Here is a 14,691-nt window from a genome sequence, read left to right as displayed (position 1 = left end):
CGCTGGGGGCACCGCAGGGTGACAGCCCCCTCCCACCTCGCTCTGCCCCTGCCCTCCGGCCCCCCAAGACGGGGAGGGCCAAGCCCAGCGCCTCCCCCTGGTGCCCCCCCCACACACACACACTCAGGAGGGACTCAGGGTGCTGGATCTCCACAATTTATTGTGTTTGGGGTCCTCACACCCACGGAGACCCCCAGCCCCACTAGGGGGTGGGCAAGGCCCCCCACCCCTACTCCTTCTTGTTGCCCCACTTGGCCATCTTGTCGTTGATGGGCATCTTCTGGAAGCGGCTGGACTTCATGTAGGCAGCGACCTTCTCCAGGGCCTGCGGGAGCAAGGGGAGTGCCGGGGACCCATCCCCCCCAGCCGTGACCTCAGGGGTCCCCACCCACGGCCCCCCCACACTCACCCCAAAGCGGTCCATGAAGTCCTTGAGGTTCTTGTAGGGCTCCAGGCACTTGGGCTCGAAGATGCTGTTCTGCTCCAGCACGTCGAACATGAGGAAGTCCACGAAAGTGAGCTGCGGGGGGAGGGGGGGGACACACACGGTGAGGGGCAGTGTGGGGACGCCCCCCCCCGCCCCGCTCCCCGGCCGTACCTTGTCCCCCGCAAACCACTTGCGGTCCCCGAGGAAGTTGGAGAAGAGCTTCAGCTTCCCCGGCAGCTGCTCCAGGTACCCCAGCTTCAGCTTCTCCTGCGAGGGCAAGGAGGCGGCCGTGGCTCCCGCCGCCCGGGGACACCCCCGCGTGGGGTCCCCCGAAATGACCCCCCCCACCCTGCAGCCCCCGGGGGGGCACTCACAAAGTCGGGGCTGTAGCAGACCACGATCAGGCTCATGCGGAAATCCACCACCTGGTTCTCCAGCATGTCCACGCGCAGCTTCTCCTCCTCCGTCTCCCCACCTGCGGGACGGGGCAGCCGTCAGCCCCCCACCCCCAGCAAAAGCCCCCCCCCGGCCCCGCAGCCCCCCCAGCACTCACACATGTTGTGCTTGCGGGCGATGTAGCGCAGGATGGCGTTGCTCTGCGTCAGCTTGGTGCTGCCATCGATGAAGTAAGGGAGCTGGAAGGGACGTGGGGGTGTGGGGACACCGGGGGGGGGGGCAAGGGAGGGGACACACAGCGGAGTGCCCCCCCCATGGCCCCCCCAGCCCCAGGCCACCTACGTTGGGGAAGTCCAGCCCCAGCTTCTCCTTCTCGTTGATCCATTGGCTCTTGTCGTAGTCGGGGGCTGCGGGGAGAGCAGGGGGGTGAGGCCGGGCTGTGCCCCCCCCGGTGGGGCGGGGAGCTGGGTGCCCCCCCCAGGACACAGCCCATCCGTTTGGGTCTCAGGAGGGGAAGGAGGAGCTGGGGGGGGGGCCTGACACCCCCCGGCCCCATTACACAACGCCCCCCCAGCTGCAGAATCGGAGCGTGGGGCCCAGCCGCGTGCCCCAGGAGAGCAGCGGGGGGGTCCCGGGGGGAGGAGATGTGCTGCCCCCCCCTCACCTTCCCCGCAGCTGTACAGCTTGTCCTCGTAGGGCGTCTCGGTGTGCTCCAGCAGCAGGCGGATGGCGTGAGCGAGCTGGGGGGGGGGGGGGGGGACACGCGGTAATGAGCCCCCCCCGCCGGGGAAACTGAGAAAGCAGAGCCCCGAGGGTCGGGTGGGGGAGGCGGGGAAGCCCTTAACCCCCCCCAACCACACCGGGGGCACCCCGCCGCCCCCCCCCCGCCCCTCAGGGACCCCAGGGCACAGCACGAGGCACTGGAGGGGGGGAGGGGAGGCAAACAACCCCCCACGAGGGGGGGGGGCTCAACACCCCCCCCAGCAACATCAGGGCCCCCCCCAGCCCCCCAGGCTTGGGGAGCCCCCCTCGGCCCGCCCCGCCCGGGCGCGGCCCCCACGCACGCCGCGGATGTCCCAGTAGCCCAGCACCGCCATGGCCGCGATCGCTGCTCCCCCACCCCCGCGCCCCCCCCGCTTCCCCTTCGCCTTCCCGGGGCGGGGTTTGGCTGGGGGGGGGCCCTTAAAGGGGAACGCGGCTGCGGGCGGGGGGGGGCCGCGGGGCGCAGCCCCCCCACCCTGGGCCCTACGGTGTGCATGGGCCCCCCGCCCCCACACACACACTGGGGGGCTCTGCACTGCCCCGGACCGCACGGGGGGGTCCCCCTTTCTTCTGCTCCCCCCCCCAGCTGCACAGCAGCGGCCCTTGTCCTGGGGGCCCCTTCTGCCCCCGCACGGTGCATGGGGGTCTTGTTACCCCGGGGGGTGCGTGGGGGCCCTCCAGCCTCCCTTTATCCAGGGGGGGCACGGAGGGATGACTCCCCCCTCCCCCAGGATGCGGGAAGGCGCCGTCACCCCCCGGAGCTGTCCCCAGGGTCCCCTCCCCTCCCAGCACCCCGCGGCGGCTCCATGCGCACAGAGGGGAGGGTGCGGACCCCCAGCTTTATTCTGCAGGGGAGGGGGCTGGGGGGGCACACGTGCGGGGGCACGCATCGCGGTCACTCCTTCTTGTTGCACCACTGCGCTCTCTGCCAGGAAAACGGGGGTCTTCATGAAGCGCCCCGACCGCATGTACGCCCCGATCTTCTCCAGCGCCTACAGGGTGGAGAAGGGATGGGGATGGGACAGGGATGGGGACGGGACAGGGATGGGGACGGGACAGGGATGGGGATGGGACGGGGATGGGGACGGGACAAGGATGGGGACGGGACAGGGATGGGGACGGGACAAGGACGGGGATGGGGACGGGGATGGAGACGGGACAAGGATGGGGATGGGGACGGGACAGGGATGGGGACGGGACAGGGACGGGGATGGGACAGGGATGGGGACGGGACAGGGATGGGGACGGGACAGGGATGGGGACGGGGACAGGGATGGGGATGGGGACGGGACAAGGACGGGGATGGGGACGGGACAGGGATGGGGATGGGGACGGGACAGGGATGGGGATGGGACAAGGACGGGGATGGGGACGGGACAGGGATGGGGATGGGGACGGGACAGGGATGGGGACGGGACAAGGACGGGGATGGGGACGGGACAGGGATGGGGATGGGGACGGGACAGGGCCAGGCCTGGGGACAGGACGGGGATGGGGACACTGGGGTGTCCCCGCTCACCTCGAAGCGCTGCAGGAACTGGCCCAGGTTGCCCTGCAGCTCAGGGCAATCGGGGACAAACATGCGCTGCTGGTCTAGCACGTCGTACGCCACAAAGTCAACGAAGGTGAGCTGCGGTGGAGGGGGGCGACAGTAGGGTCAGCCTGCCGCCCCCAGCCCCCAGCCCCCCCCAGCCCCCAGCACCCACCTTCTCCCCAGCAAACCAGGCCCGGGAGCCAGGAACCGCGACAGCTCCCGCAGCTTCCCCGGCAGCTGCTCCAGGTATGCCGGCTTCAGCTTCTCCTGTGCACGGGGGGGGCAGAGCTGGTGCAGGGCCCCCCCCCTCCCCAGCCCCCCCAGCACCCAGGGGTCCCAGCCCCGTGGCCAGGACCAGGCAGGAAGGGGCGCGTCCCCAGCGCACCTTTGCAGTGGCAAGAAGAGGCCACGGTTGTGTTTTGTGATGACCCCGTGTCCCCAGCCGGGCTGGGGACCCCGGGGGGGTCCTGTCCCCCTGTCCCCCCCCCATGGCACTCACAAAGTCAGGGTTGTTGCAGAGCCGGATGAAGCTCAAGCGCAGATCCATCACCTGGTTCTCCAGCATGTCCACGCGCAGCTTCTCCTCCTCCGTCTCCCCACCTGCGGGACAGGGCAGCCGTCAGCCCCCCCCGAGACCCCCCCCCCTCAGCCCCGCAGCCCCCCCCAGCACTCACACATGTTGTGCTTGCGGGCGATGTAGCGCAGGATGGCGTTGCTCTGCGTCAGCTTGGTGCTGCCATCGATGAGATAGGGCAGCTGGGGGAGGCAGCGGCGGGGGGGGGGTCAGCCCTGGAAGCCCCCAGCCCCCCCGTGCGCCCCCACCCCGTGCCCGGCCCCCACCTACGTTGGGGAAATCGAGGCCCAGCTTCTCCTTCTCGTTGGTCCAGTCGCTTGGGTCAAAGTTTGGGGCTGGGGGGGAAAGGGAGATGGGGGGAGCAGGGAGGGGGGGGGCACAGGGAGACGGGTCCCCCCCCCGCACCCCCCACTGCACCAAGGAGGCCGGGGACGCGCAGAGGGGGCTCCCCAGGAGCAGCCCCCCCGCCCCCCCGGCTCCCTCCCCTCCCTTCCCCCGCCCCCCAGGCACTGAGCCAGGGCCAAGGCCCAGGGCCGGGGGGGGGCAGCAGGGGGTCCCCTCCTCGGGCCGTGCTGCCCCCCCACCTGGCCCGAGGCTGTACTGCCGCTCCTCGTAGGGGGTCTCGGTGTGCTCCAGCAGCAGGCGGATGGCGTGGGCCAGCTGGGGACAGAGCACGGCGCCTCGTCACCCCCCCGGCATTAGGACCCCCCCCCGTCCCCCTCCCCTCTCCCCGGGCTCACCCCGCGGACGTCCCAGTAGCCCAGCGTGACCACCATGGCGGCTGCGGGGACAGCGCTGACGACCGCCGGGGCGGGGCGGGGCGGGGGCGGCACCGAGCGGCTGAGCCCCCCCGCGCCCTTCCCCCCTCCCCCCGGAGCGCGAGCAGAAGTCTGTGAGTTGAGATAACGACAGTTTATTAAGACAGGGAAAAGAATAACAATAATAATAATAATAATAATAATAGTAATAATGTGTACAAAATAAGTGATGCACAATGCAATTGCTCACCACCCGCTGACCGATGCCCAGCCTATCCCCGAGCAGCCGGCCCCCCCACCCCGGCTAGCCACCCCTATATATTGGTTCAGCATGACACCAGATGGTATGGAATACCCCTTTGGCCAGTTTGGGTCAGCTGTCCTGGGTCTGTCCCCTCCCAGCTCCTGCTGCACCCCAGCCTGCTCGCTAGCAGGACAGAGCGAGAAGCTGAAAAGTCCTTGGCTTGGTGTAAGCATTGCTCTACAACAATTCAAACATCAGCATGTTATCAGCGCTCTTCTCATCCTAATCCAAAACATAGCACCCTGCCAGCTACTAGGAGGAAAATTAACTCTGTCCTACCTGAAACCAGGACAGATATCCACCCCTTATTCCATACCATTTATGTCATGCTCAGGTTACACTCTTTCCAATACCTTCTAATTAGTCACCATTTTCATCTATGATATATAGCAACCATGGTAGTGATGACATACAGTGTTATATGATAATTAACATACTACAATTCAAACTCATGGGCTATTCTCACCCAGTATTAGGTCCCCTTGAGGTACACACCGAACCTCCCCATTCTTTTGCATTACCCACCAAGTGCATCCAGGTCCCTGGGCAAAAGCAATCCCACGAATGGGCTTGCCTTTTCCTGAGGCAGGAGTAGCCCAGACTGTCTTACCCAGCATGTTCTTACGTGCACTACAGGAACTTTATCCCCTTCTACAGTGCGTAACAGGTTTGATTGGGCAGGTCCAGCTCGGTTGGCAGATCCTCTAGTATTGACTAACCAGGTGGCCTTTGCCAAATGTGTTTCCCAATTTTTGAATGTCCCAGCACCCATCGCTGTTCAGTGTAGTCTTTAACAGTCCATTGTATCGTTCAACTTTCCCGGAGGCTGGTGCATGATAAGGGATGTGATACACCCACTCAATACCATGTTCTTTGGCCCAAGTGTCTATAAGGTTGTTTCGGAAATGAGTCCCATTGTCTGACTCAATTCTTTCTGGGGTGCCATGTCGCCATAGGACTTGCTTTTCAAGGCCCAGGATAGTGTTCCGGGCAGTGGCATGGGGCACAGGATATGTTTCCAGCCATCCGGTGGTTGCTTCCACCCATTGTAAGTACGTGGCGCTTGCCGTTGCGGGTTTGGGGGAGTGTGATGTAATCAATCTGCCAGGCCTCTCCGTATTTGTATTTCAGCCATCGTCCTCCATACCAGAGAGGCTTTGACCGTTTGGCTTGTTTAATTGCAGCACATGTTTCACAATCATGAATAACCTGTGCTATAGTGTCCATGGTCAGGTCCACCCTCGGTCACGAGCCATCTGTATGTTGCATCCTACCTTGATGGCCTGAGGTGTCATGGGCCCATCGGGCTATAAATAATTCACCTTTATGTTGCAGTCCAGGTCCACCTGAGCCACTTCAATCTTAGCAGGCCTGATCCACCTGCTGGTGTTTTGATGTTCTTCAGTAGCCCGATCTTGGGCACATGGGCATCTACATGGCGTACCTTTACAACCAGGTTCTCTACCCGGGCAGCAATATCTTGCCACAATGCAGCAAGCCCAGATGGTTTGCCCCGGCGTTCCCAGTTGTTCTGCTTCCATTGCTGTAGCCACCCCCACAGGGCATTTGCTACCATCCATGAATCAGTGTAGAGATAGCGAACTGGCCACTTTTCTAGTTCAGCAATATCTAAGGCCAGCTGAACGGCTTTCACTTCTGCAAACTGACTCGATTCACCTTCTCCCTCAGCAGCTTCTGCAACTGTCGTGTAGGACTCCATACAGCAGCTTTCCATCTCCGATGCTTTCCCACCATACGACAGGACCCATCAGTGAACAGGGCGTATTTTTCTTCTCATTTTCTGGTAGCTTGTTGTACAGTGGGGCTTCTTCAGCACGGACCACCTCCTCCTCTGCTGATATCCCAAAGTACTGCCTTCTGGCCAGTCCATAATCACCTTCCAGGATTTCCTGGGCGACTGGGGTTACCTAGTTCGAGCCCGTGAGGTCATCAGTGCCAACCCACTTTCTCCATGTTAGCATCCGTTGCATGATGTTGTAGAGTGGAACCCTTCCTTGAACATCTCCAAACCCAGTACCGGCCAGTCGGCGTTGGTGCCAGGAGGAGCTGCGCTTCAAGTTACCGCCACTTCCGAAGCAGATCGAACTCCCTCATATGCTGCCAATTATCTCCTTTTCGTTGGCGTTTATAGCGGGCCTCAGATCCTCTGTATCCCCGACTCCAAAACCCCAGGGGTCGACCTCGAGTTTCCCCAGGTTCTTTCTGCCAGAGGCTCCAGGTGGGACCATTCTCCCCGGCTGCGGTGTAGAGCACATTCTTTACGTCTGGTCCTGTTCGGACTGGCCCAAGGGCTACTGCATGAACTATTTCCTGCTTAATTTGTTCAAAGGCTTGTCGTTGCTCAGGGCCCCATTCAAAAGCATTCTTCTTACGAGTTACTTGGTAGAGCGGGTTTACAATCAGACTGTAATTTGGAATATGCATTCTCCAAAACCCCACGACACCTAGGAAAGTTTGTGTTTCCTTTTTGCTAGTTGGTGGAGACATAGCTGTTATTTTGTTGATCACATCCATTGGGATTTGACGACGTCCATCTTGCCATTTTATTCCTAAAAACTGGATCTCTCGTGCAGGTCCTTTGACTTTATTTTGTTTTATGGCAAAACCGGCCTTCAGAAGGATTTGGACTATTTTCTTCCCTTTCTCGAAAACTTCCTCTGCCGTGTCACCCCACACAATGATGTCATCGATGTACTGCAGGTGTTCAGGAGCCTCCCCCTGCTCCAGCGCAGACTGGATCAGTCCATGGCAAATGGTAGGGCTATGTTTCCACCCCTGGGGCAGCCGATTCCACGTATATTGGACTCCCCTCCAAGTGAAAGCAAACTGTGGCCTGCACTCTGCTGCTAGAGGGATGGAGAAAAATGCATTAGCAATATCAATTGTGGCATACCACTTGGCTGCCTTTGATTCCAGTTCGTACTGGAGTTCTAGCATGTCCGGCACTGCAGCACTCAGTGGTGGCGTGACTTCGTTCAGGCCACGATAGTCCACTGTTAGTCTCCACTCACCATTAGACTTTCGCACTGGCCATATGGGACTATTAAAAGGTGAATGGGTCTTGCTGATCACTCCTTGGCTCTCCAGTTGACGAATTAGCTCGTGGATGGGAATCAGGGAGTCTCGGTTGGTGCGATATTGCCGCCGGTGCACAGTTGTGGTAGCGATTGGCACTTGCTGTTCTTCAACCCTCAGCAGCCCCACAACAGAAGGGTCCTCTGAGAGACCGGGCAAGGTAGACAACTGTTTAATGTCCTCTGTCTCTAAGGCAGCTATGCCAAAAGCCCAGCGGAACCCTTTTGGGTCCTTGAAATATCCTCTTCTAAGATAGTCTATGCCAAGGATGCACGGAGCATCCGGGCCAGTCACAATACGGTGCTTTTGCCACTCATTTCCAGTTAGACTCACTTCAGCTTCCAATACAGTTAACTGCTGGGATCCCCCTGTCACGCCATAAATACAGATGGGCTCTGGCCCTTTACAGCTTGATGGCATTAGAGTACATTGTGCACCGGTGTCTACTAAAGCCTTATACTTCTGTGCGTCAGACGTGCCAGGCCATCGAATCCACACAGTCCAATAAACTCGGTTGTCCCTTTCCTCCCCCTGGCTGGAGGCAGGGCCCCTCTAGTCCTGGTCAGAATCTTCGTTTCTGTGTTTAAAAGACTGCCTGCTAGAAGTTGGAGCAGCAAACTTTTCAGAGAACCCCTTTCTCCCGATTGTTTTCTTTTGTAACTCACGTACCCGTGCCTCTAGGGTCTCAGTAGATTTTCCATCCCATTTTCTCATGTCCTCTCCATGGTCACGTAGGTAGAACCACAGGGTGGCGCGGGGTGTGTACCCACCATATTGTCTTCTTTGCACGGATGCGCGTTTACCCCTAATAGCCGAGACGCTGGTTCGTACAGGTGGGGAAGAAAATACACTCTCTTTAAGTTGGTGGACCTCTTCAAAAAGTTTCTCCAAAGTATTCTCTTTTAGTTGGTGGCCACTGGTTCGTTCAGGTGGGGGGGAATATAAATTCTCTTTAAGTTGGTGGACCTCTTCAAAAAGTTTCTCCAAAGTATTCTCTTTTAGTTGGTGGCCACTGGTTTGTTCAGGTGGGGGGGAAGATAAATTCTCTTTAAGTTGGTGGAACTCTTCAGAGAGTTTCTCCACAGCCGAGACGCAGGCCTGTAGGGAAGAGGAGAGATTTCCTTCGTACTGCCGGAGTTGTTTAGCCATGTCACCCACTGTGGGATCTTCACCGTCTTTCCAGGATATTATTGCCAATGTGCTGGCCCATGTTGATGGTGCATTATGTACAAACTTCCGCCATATGGGTCGAGTACACTGGACTTCATCTGGATCTGTGGATGTTTGTGCGTCGTCTAGGTCCTTATAAATTACTTCCCGTACGGCTAATTCCCTCAGGTACTGGATTCCCTTCTCCATGGTGGTCCACTTGACTGGTAGACATACAAGTTCTTCCTTGTAGGGATACCTTCCCTTCACAGCTAACAGGAGACGCCTCCAGAGGCTGTGAGATCGTGCTCCATCTCCAATTGCTTTGTCAATGCTTGCATCTCTAGCAAGGGATCCCAACCGCTTGGCTTCCCTGCCCTCTAATTCCACACCATTGGCTCCAGTGTCCCAGCACCGGAGCAGCCAGGTGACAAGCTGTTCACCTATACAGCGACCAAAATCTTTTCGCACATCTCGTAGCTCACGCTGGTATAGGGTTCGGGTAGTTACTGTTGATTTTCAACATCCTCATCCTCATCTTCATCCTCCTGCACACTTGATGGCCCAGCCTCGTCTTCTCCACGCCCAGACTTAGCAGAAGACTTTCTGCGTTCTAAACGACCTGAGTCTCTATACCATTTTTTCACCTTTTCTACAGGGGCAACTTGCACTGCTACAGCTCGCCTCTCCGACCCAGCCACAGGGTCTGCCACAGGGGTTGGAATACCCTCTGCAGGGGCAACTTGCACTGCTACAGTTCGTTTCTCCGACCCAGCCACAGGGTCTGCCACAGGGGTTGGAGTACCCTCTGCAGGGGCAACTTGCACTGCTACAGTTCGTTTCTCTGACCCAGCCACAGGAGTGGGAACGGCTGCGGGAGCTGGAACGGCTGTGGGTGCCGGGACGGCTGCGGAGCTGGAGCTGGAACGGCTACGGAGCTGGAACGGCTGGGAGCTGGAACGGCTGCGGGAGCTGGAACGGCTGCGGGAGGAACGGCTGCGGGAGCTGGAACGGCTGCGGGAGCTGGAACGGCTGCGGAGCGAGGACGGCTGCGGGAGCTGGAACGGCTGCGGGAGCTGGAACGGCTGCGGGAGCTGGAACGGCTGCGGAGCGAACCGGGACGGCTGCGGGAGCTGGAGCTGGAGCTGGAACGGCTGCGGGAGCTGGAACGGCTGGGAGCGAACGGGACGGCTGCGGGAGCTGGAACGGCTGCGGGAGCCGAACCGGGACGGCTGCGGGAGCTGGAGCTGGAACGGCTGCGGGAGCTGGAACGGCTGTGGGAGCTGGAACCGGGACGGCTGCGGGAGCTGGAGCTGGAACGGCTGCGGGAGCTGTCACTAGGTTGATAGTAGCATCAATTGCAGCTCGATAGGCACAGGCCAGACCCCAGCACGCCACAGTGATTTGTGTCACTTCGGAACTGCCGGAGTCATGACACCTTTTTTTCAAGCATTCTACCAGTTTTTTAGGATTTTGCAGTTGTTCAGGGGTGAACGTCCAAAACACTGGAGGTGCCCACTGCCCTAGAAACCTGCCCATATCCTCCCACACTCCCTGCCACTCGCAAATATCCCGCCTCAAGACAGATCTCCGGATGAGATTCCTAAGTAGTTGTTTAACCTTAAACAAAACCTGAAGCGCATTCAGGAGACATAACAACAAGAACATGCTGGTCTGAGTATCCCAAGGATATTCAACATCTTGGAGAGCTACCGTAACTAGCTCGGGGGATAAGAGGGTGGTGAAGGAGGAAGGGAGAGTGAACAGGTAGGAGAAAATATCTTCCCCTGTCCCCTCCAGAGATTGACTCCCTGATGAAAAAAGGCAATAGGTGTAATTGCTAATAGTTTCTGAGATATGGTTTCCGAAGTATAGAGTCGACGACAGTGCTGAGTACAAATACCAGGTTAGAGTCATGACCAGATATCTCATCATTTCATAAGCCATCGTTACACCACACAGTACCATAACAATCTTGAACCAGGGCCCGGAAAGGATAAACAGCATGACAGGGAGCACATACAGAAAGTAACTTGCTATAAAACTCAATTTGGGAAACAGGTACAGCAGACTTGAGATGAAAGCAATCAACATTGTGACTAGCAACTATTAAGCAGGTCGAATACTTATACCAATTTTAGTTTAACACACTCGGGTCAAATCTGTCGATATCTCAACCCTTCGTGCCCCACGTTGGGCGCCAAATTGACTGTTGTGGTTTAGCCCGGCTGGCAGCCAAACACCACACAGCCGTTCGCTCACCCTCCCCCTCCCTCTCCGGGATGGGGGAGAGAAACGGGAAAGTGAAGCCTGTGAGTTGAGATAAGGACAGTTTATTAAGACAGAAAATAATAATAATAATAATAATAGTAATAATGTGTACAAAGTGATGCACAATGCAATTGCTCACCACCCGTTGACCGATGCCCAGCCTATCCCCGAGCAGCCGGCCCCCCACCCCGGCTAGCCACCCCTATATATTGTTCAGCATGACGTCAGATGGTATGGAATACCCCTTTGGCCAGTTTGGGTCAGCTGTCCTGGGTCTGTCCCCTCCCAGCTCCTGCTGCACCCCCAGCCTGCTCGCTAGCAGGACAGAGCGAGAAGCTGAAAAGTCCTTGGCTTGGTGTAAGCATTGCTCTACAACAATTAAAACATCAGCATGTTATCAGCGCTCTTCTCATCCTAATCCAAAACATAGCACCCTGCCAGCTACTAGGAGGAAAATTAACTCTGTCCTACCTGAAACCAGGACAAGGGGTCACCCCCCGGCTGAGCCAGGCCCCCCGACCCTCACCGTCTGTCTGTCCTGTCCGTCCCCCAGCACGGTGAGGTGCCTCGGGGTGCTGTCGGGCCACCAGCTGCTGCAGATGACGCCGGAGGAGCTGCGCGCCGTCTGCCCGAGGAGGGGCGGACGCGTCCTCTTCAAGCTCTCCTCCGCAAGATGTCCCTGGGGGTGCGTCCCCCGAGCCCCACACCGTGACACCCCCCCCCCCCGATGGGTGCTTTCAGGGAGCAGGGGGGCGAGCCCGGGCTCCCCGCCATGCTCGTCTCCCCTCCCTACAGATGAGCCCAGGGATGAGCCGCAGGGAGCACGCCGACGCCGTCCCCGACGTCCTCCTGCTGCCACCCCAGGACAGAGCGCCCTGGGGGGGGCAGCCCCGCAGGACTGGAGGGGCCTGGCAGGAGGAGGTTCCCCAGCCCCACTGTGGTGCCCATTCCTCCCAAAAGCACCAGCGGGGGGAAGCTGCTGGGGGGCACACGGGGACTCCACGGGGAGGACGCGCTCTGCAGAAGCTGGGGGGAAGCCGGGTACCCCCGGGGGGGCCATGCACCGCGAAAGGCTCGTGCGAAGCCCTGCAGGGCCGAGCTGCTGCTACGGAAAATAAAGAGAGTGACAGCACCGGGCTCTGCGTGGAAATGGGGGGCCCACACCCCTGCCCCCCCCGCCCCCGCCCCACCCCAGCAGGGCAGGGAGGAGGACTGGGGGTGACACCTCTCACAGGGGCCCAAGGGGCACGGCTCCCATGGGGGCACAAAGCCCCTCCCAGCACCACCTCGTTAGTGAGCGATATGTGATAACGAGCACCCTCCCCCTCCCCCCCCCCCCCCCCGTGAAAGCAGACCCAGGGCTCCTTCCCATGGGGACTCGGAAGGGACAACCCACAGAGGAGCTCGACCCCTGGTGAGGGGGCGCTGGGGGCACCGCAGGGTGACAGCCCCCTCCCACCTCGCTCTGCCCCTGCCTCCGGCCCCCCAAGAAGGGGAGGCCAAGCCCAGCGCCTCCCCCCTGGTGCCCCCCCCCACACACACACACTCAGGAGGGACTCAGGGTGCTGGATCTCCACAATTTATTGTGTTTGGGGTCCTCACACCCACGGAGACCCCCAGCCCCACTAGGGGTGGGGCAAGGCCCCCCACCCCTACTCCTTCTTGTTGCCCCACTTGGCCATCTTGTCGTTGATGGGCATCTTCTGGAAGCGGCTGGACTTCATGTAGGCAGCGACCTTCTCCAGGCCTGCGGGAGCAAGGGGAGTGCCGGGGACCCATCCCCCCCAGCCGTGACCTCAGGGGTCCCCACCCACGGCCCCCCCACACTCACCCCAAAGCGGTCCATGAAGTCCTTGAGGTTCTTGTAGGGCTCCAGGCACTTGGGCTCGAAGATGCTGTTCTGCTCCAGCACGTCGAACATGAGGAAGTCCACGAAAGTGAGCTGCGGGGGGAGGGGGGGGGACACACACGGTGAGGGGCAGTGTGGGGGACGCCCCCCCCCGCCCCGCTCCCCGGCCGTACCTTGTCCCCCGCAAACCACTTGCGGTCCCCGAGGAAGTTGGAGAGAAGAGCTTCAGCTTCCCCGGCAGCTGCTCCAGGTACCCCAGCTTCAGCTTCTCCTGCGAGGGCAAGGAGGCGGCCGTGGCTCCCGCCGCCCCGGGGACCACCCCCGCGTGGGGTCCCCGAAATGACCCCCCCCACCCTGCAGCCCCCGGGGGGGCACTCACAAAGTCGGGGGGCTGTAGCAGACCACGATCAGGCTCATGCCGGAAATCCATTTCCACTATGGTTCTCCAGCATGTCCACGCGCAGCTTCTCCTCCTTCCGTCTCCCCGCCTGCGGGACGGGGCAGCCGTCAGCCCCCCACCCCCAGCAAAGCCCCCCCCCGGCCCCGCAGCCCCCCCAGCACTCACACATGTTGTGCTTGCGGGCGATGTAGCGCAGGATGGCGTTGCTCTGCGTCAGCTTGGTGCTGCCATCGATGAAGTAAGGGAGCTGGAAGGGACTGTGGGGGTGTGGGGGACACCGGGGGGGGGGCAAGGGAGGGGACACACGCGGAGTGCCCCCCCCACCCATTGGCCCCCCCAGCCCCAGGCCACCTACGTTGGGGAAGTCAGCCCCAGCTTTCTCCTTCTCGTTGATCCATTGGCTCTTGTCGTAGTCGGGGGCTGCGGGGAGAGCAAGGGGGGTGAGGCCGGGCTGTGCCCCCCCGGTGGGGCGGGGAGCTGGGTGCCCCCCCCAGGACACAGCCCATCCGTTTGGGTCTCAGGAGGGGAAGGAGGAGCTGGGGGGGGGGCCCCTGACACCCCCCGGCCCCATTACACAAACGCCCCCCCCAGCTGCAGAATCGGAGCGTGGGGCCATCTAGCCGCGTGCCCCAGGAGAGAGCAGCGGGGGGGTCCCGGGGGAGGAGATGTGCTGCCCCCCCCTCACCTTCCCCGCAGCTGTACAGCTTGTCCTCGTAGGGCGTCTCGGTGTGCTCCAGCAGCAGGCGGATGGCGTGAGCGAGCTGGGGGGGGGGGGGGGGGACACGCGGTAATGAGCCCCCCCCGCCGGGGAAACTGAGAAAGCAGAGCCCCGAGGGTCGGGTGGGGGAGCGGGGAAAGCCCTTAACCCCCCCCCAACCACACCGGGGGCACCCCGCCGCCCCCCCCCCCCGCCCCTCAGGGGGGGGACCCCAGGGCACAGCACGAGGCACTGGAGGGGGGGAGGGGAGGCAAAAACAACCCCCCCCACGAGGGGGGTGGCTCAACACCCCCCCCAGCAACATCAGGGCCCCCCCCAGCCCCCCAGGCTTGGGGAGCCCCCCTCGGCCCGCCCCGCCCGGGCGCGGCCCCCACGCACGCCGCGGATGTCCCAGTAGCCCAGCACCGCCATGGCCGCGATCGCTGCTCCCCCACCCCGCGCGCCCCCCGCGCC

General features: G+C 61.1%; 1 protein-coding gene and 1 pseudogene across 3 annotated transcripts; both read right to left on the bottom strand.

The window, feature by feature from the left end:
- Positions 1–140: 140 nt before the first annotated feature.
- LOC118260427 (glutathione S-transferase Mu 3-like) lies at positions 141–14,683 on the bottom strand. Of its 3 annotated transcripts, none has more exons than XM_050715346.1 (8): positions 14,617–14,683; positions 14,206–14,281; positions 13,876–13,940; positions 13,686–13,767; positions 802–902; positions 599–694; positions 410–520; positions 141–325 (listed from the first exon to the last, which is right to left on the bottom strand). In XM_050715346.1, the coding sequence occupies exons 1-8, from the start codon at positions 14,647–14,649 to the stop codon at positions 230–232; spliced, it is 660 nt and encodes a 219-aa protein (XP_050571303.1). In that variant the 5' UTR covers positions 14,650–14,683; the 3' UTR covers positions 141–229. The 3 variants fall into 3 exon arrangements, with proteins under 3 accessions (XP_050571303.1, XP_050571302.1, XP_035426529.1); XM_050715345.1 differs by lacking the exons at positions 13,686–13,767; positions 13,876–13,940; positions 14,206–14,281 and adding exons at positions 981–1,062; positions 1,166–1,230; positions 1,488–1,563; XM_035570636.2 differs by lacking the exons at positions 13,686–13,767; positions 13,876–13,940; positions 14,206–14,281; positions 14,617–14,683 and adding exons at positions 981–1,062; positions 1,166–1,230; positions 1,488–1,563; positions 1,888–1,983.
- On the bottom strand, positions 2,411–4,583 carry LOC118260426 (glutathione S-transferase 2-like; annotated as a pseudogene).
- Positions 14,684–14,691: the final 8 nt, after the last annotated feature.

The sequence above is a fragment of the Cygnus atratus genome, chromosome 24 (assembly GCF_013377495.2).
Source record: "Cygnus atratus isolate AKBS03 ecotype Queensland, Australia chromosome 24, CAtr_DNAZoo_HiC_assembly, whole genome shotgun sequence".
Classification (NCBI taxonomy): Eukaryota; Metazoa; Chordata; class Aves; order Anseriformes; family Anatidae; genus Cygnus; species Cygnus atratus.
Note: the sequence above shows the minus strand (reverse complement) of the source record. Positions and strands in the feature narration are given on the sequence as shown.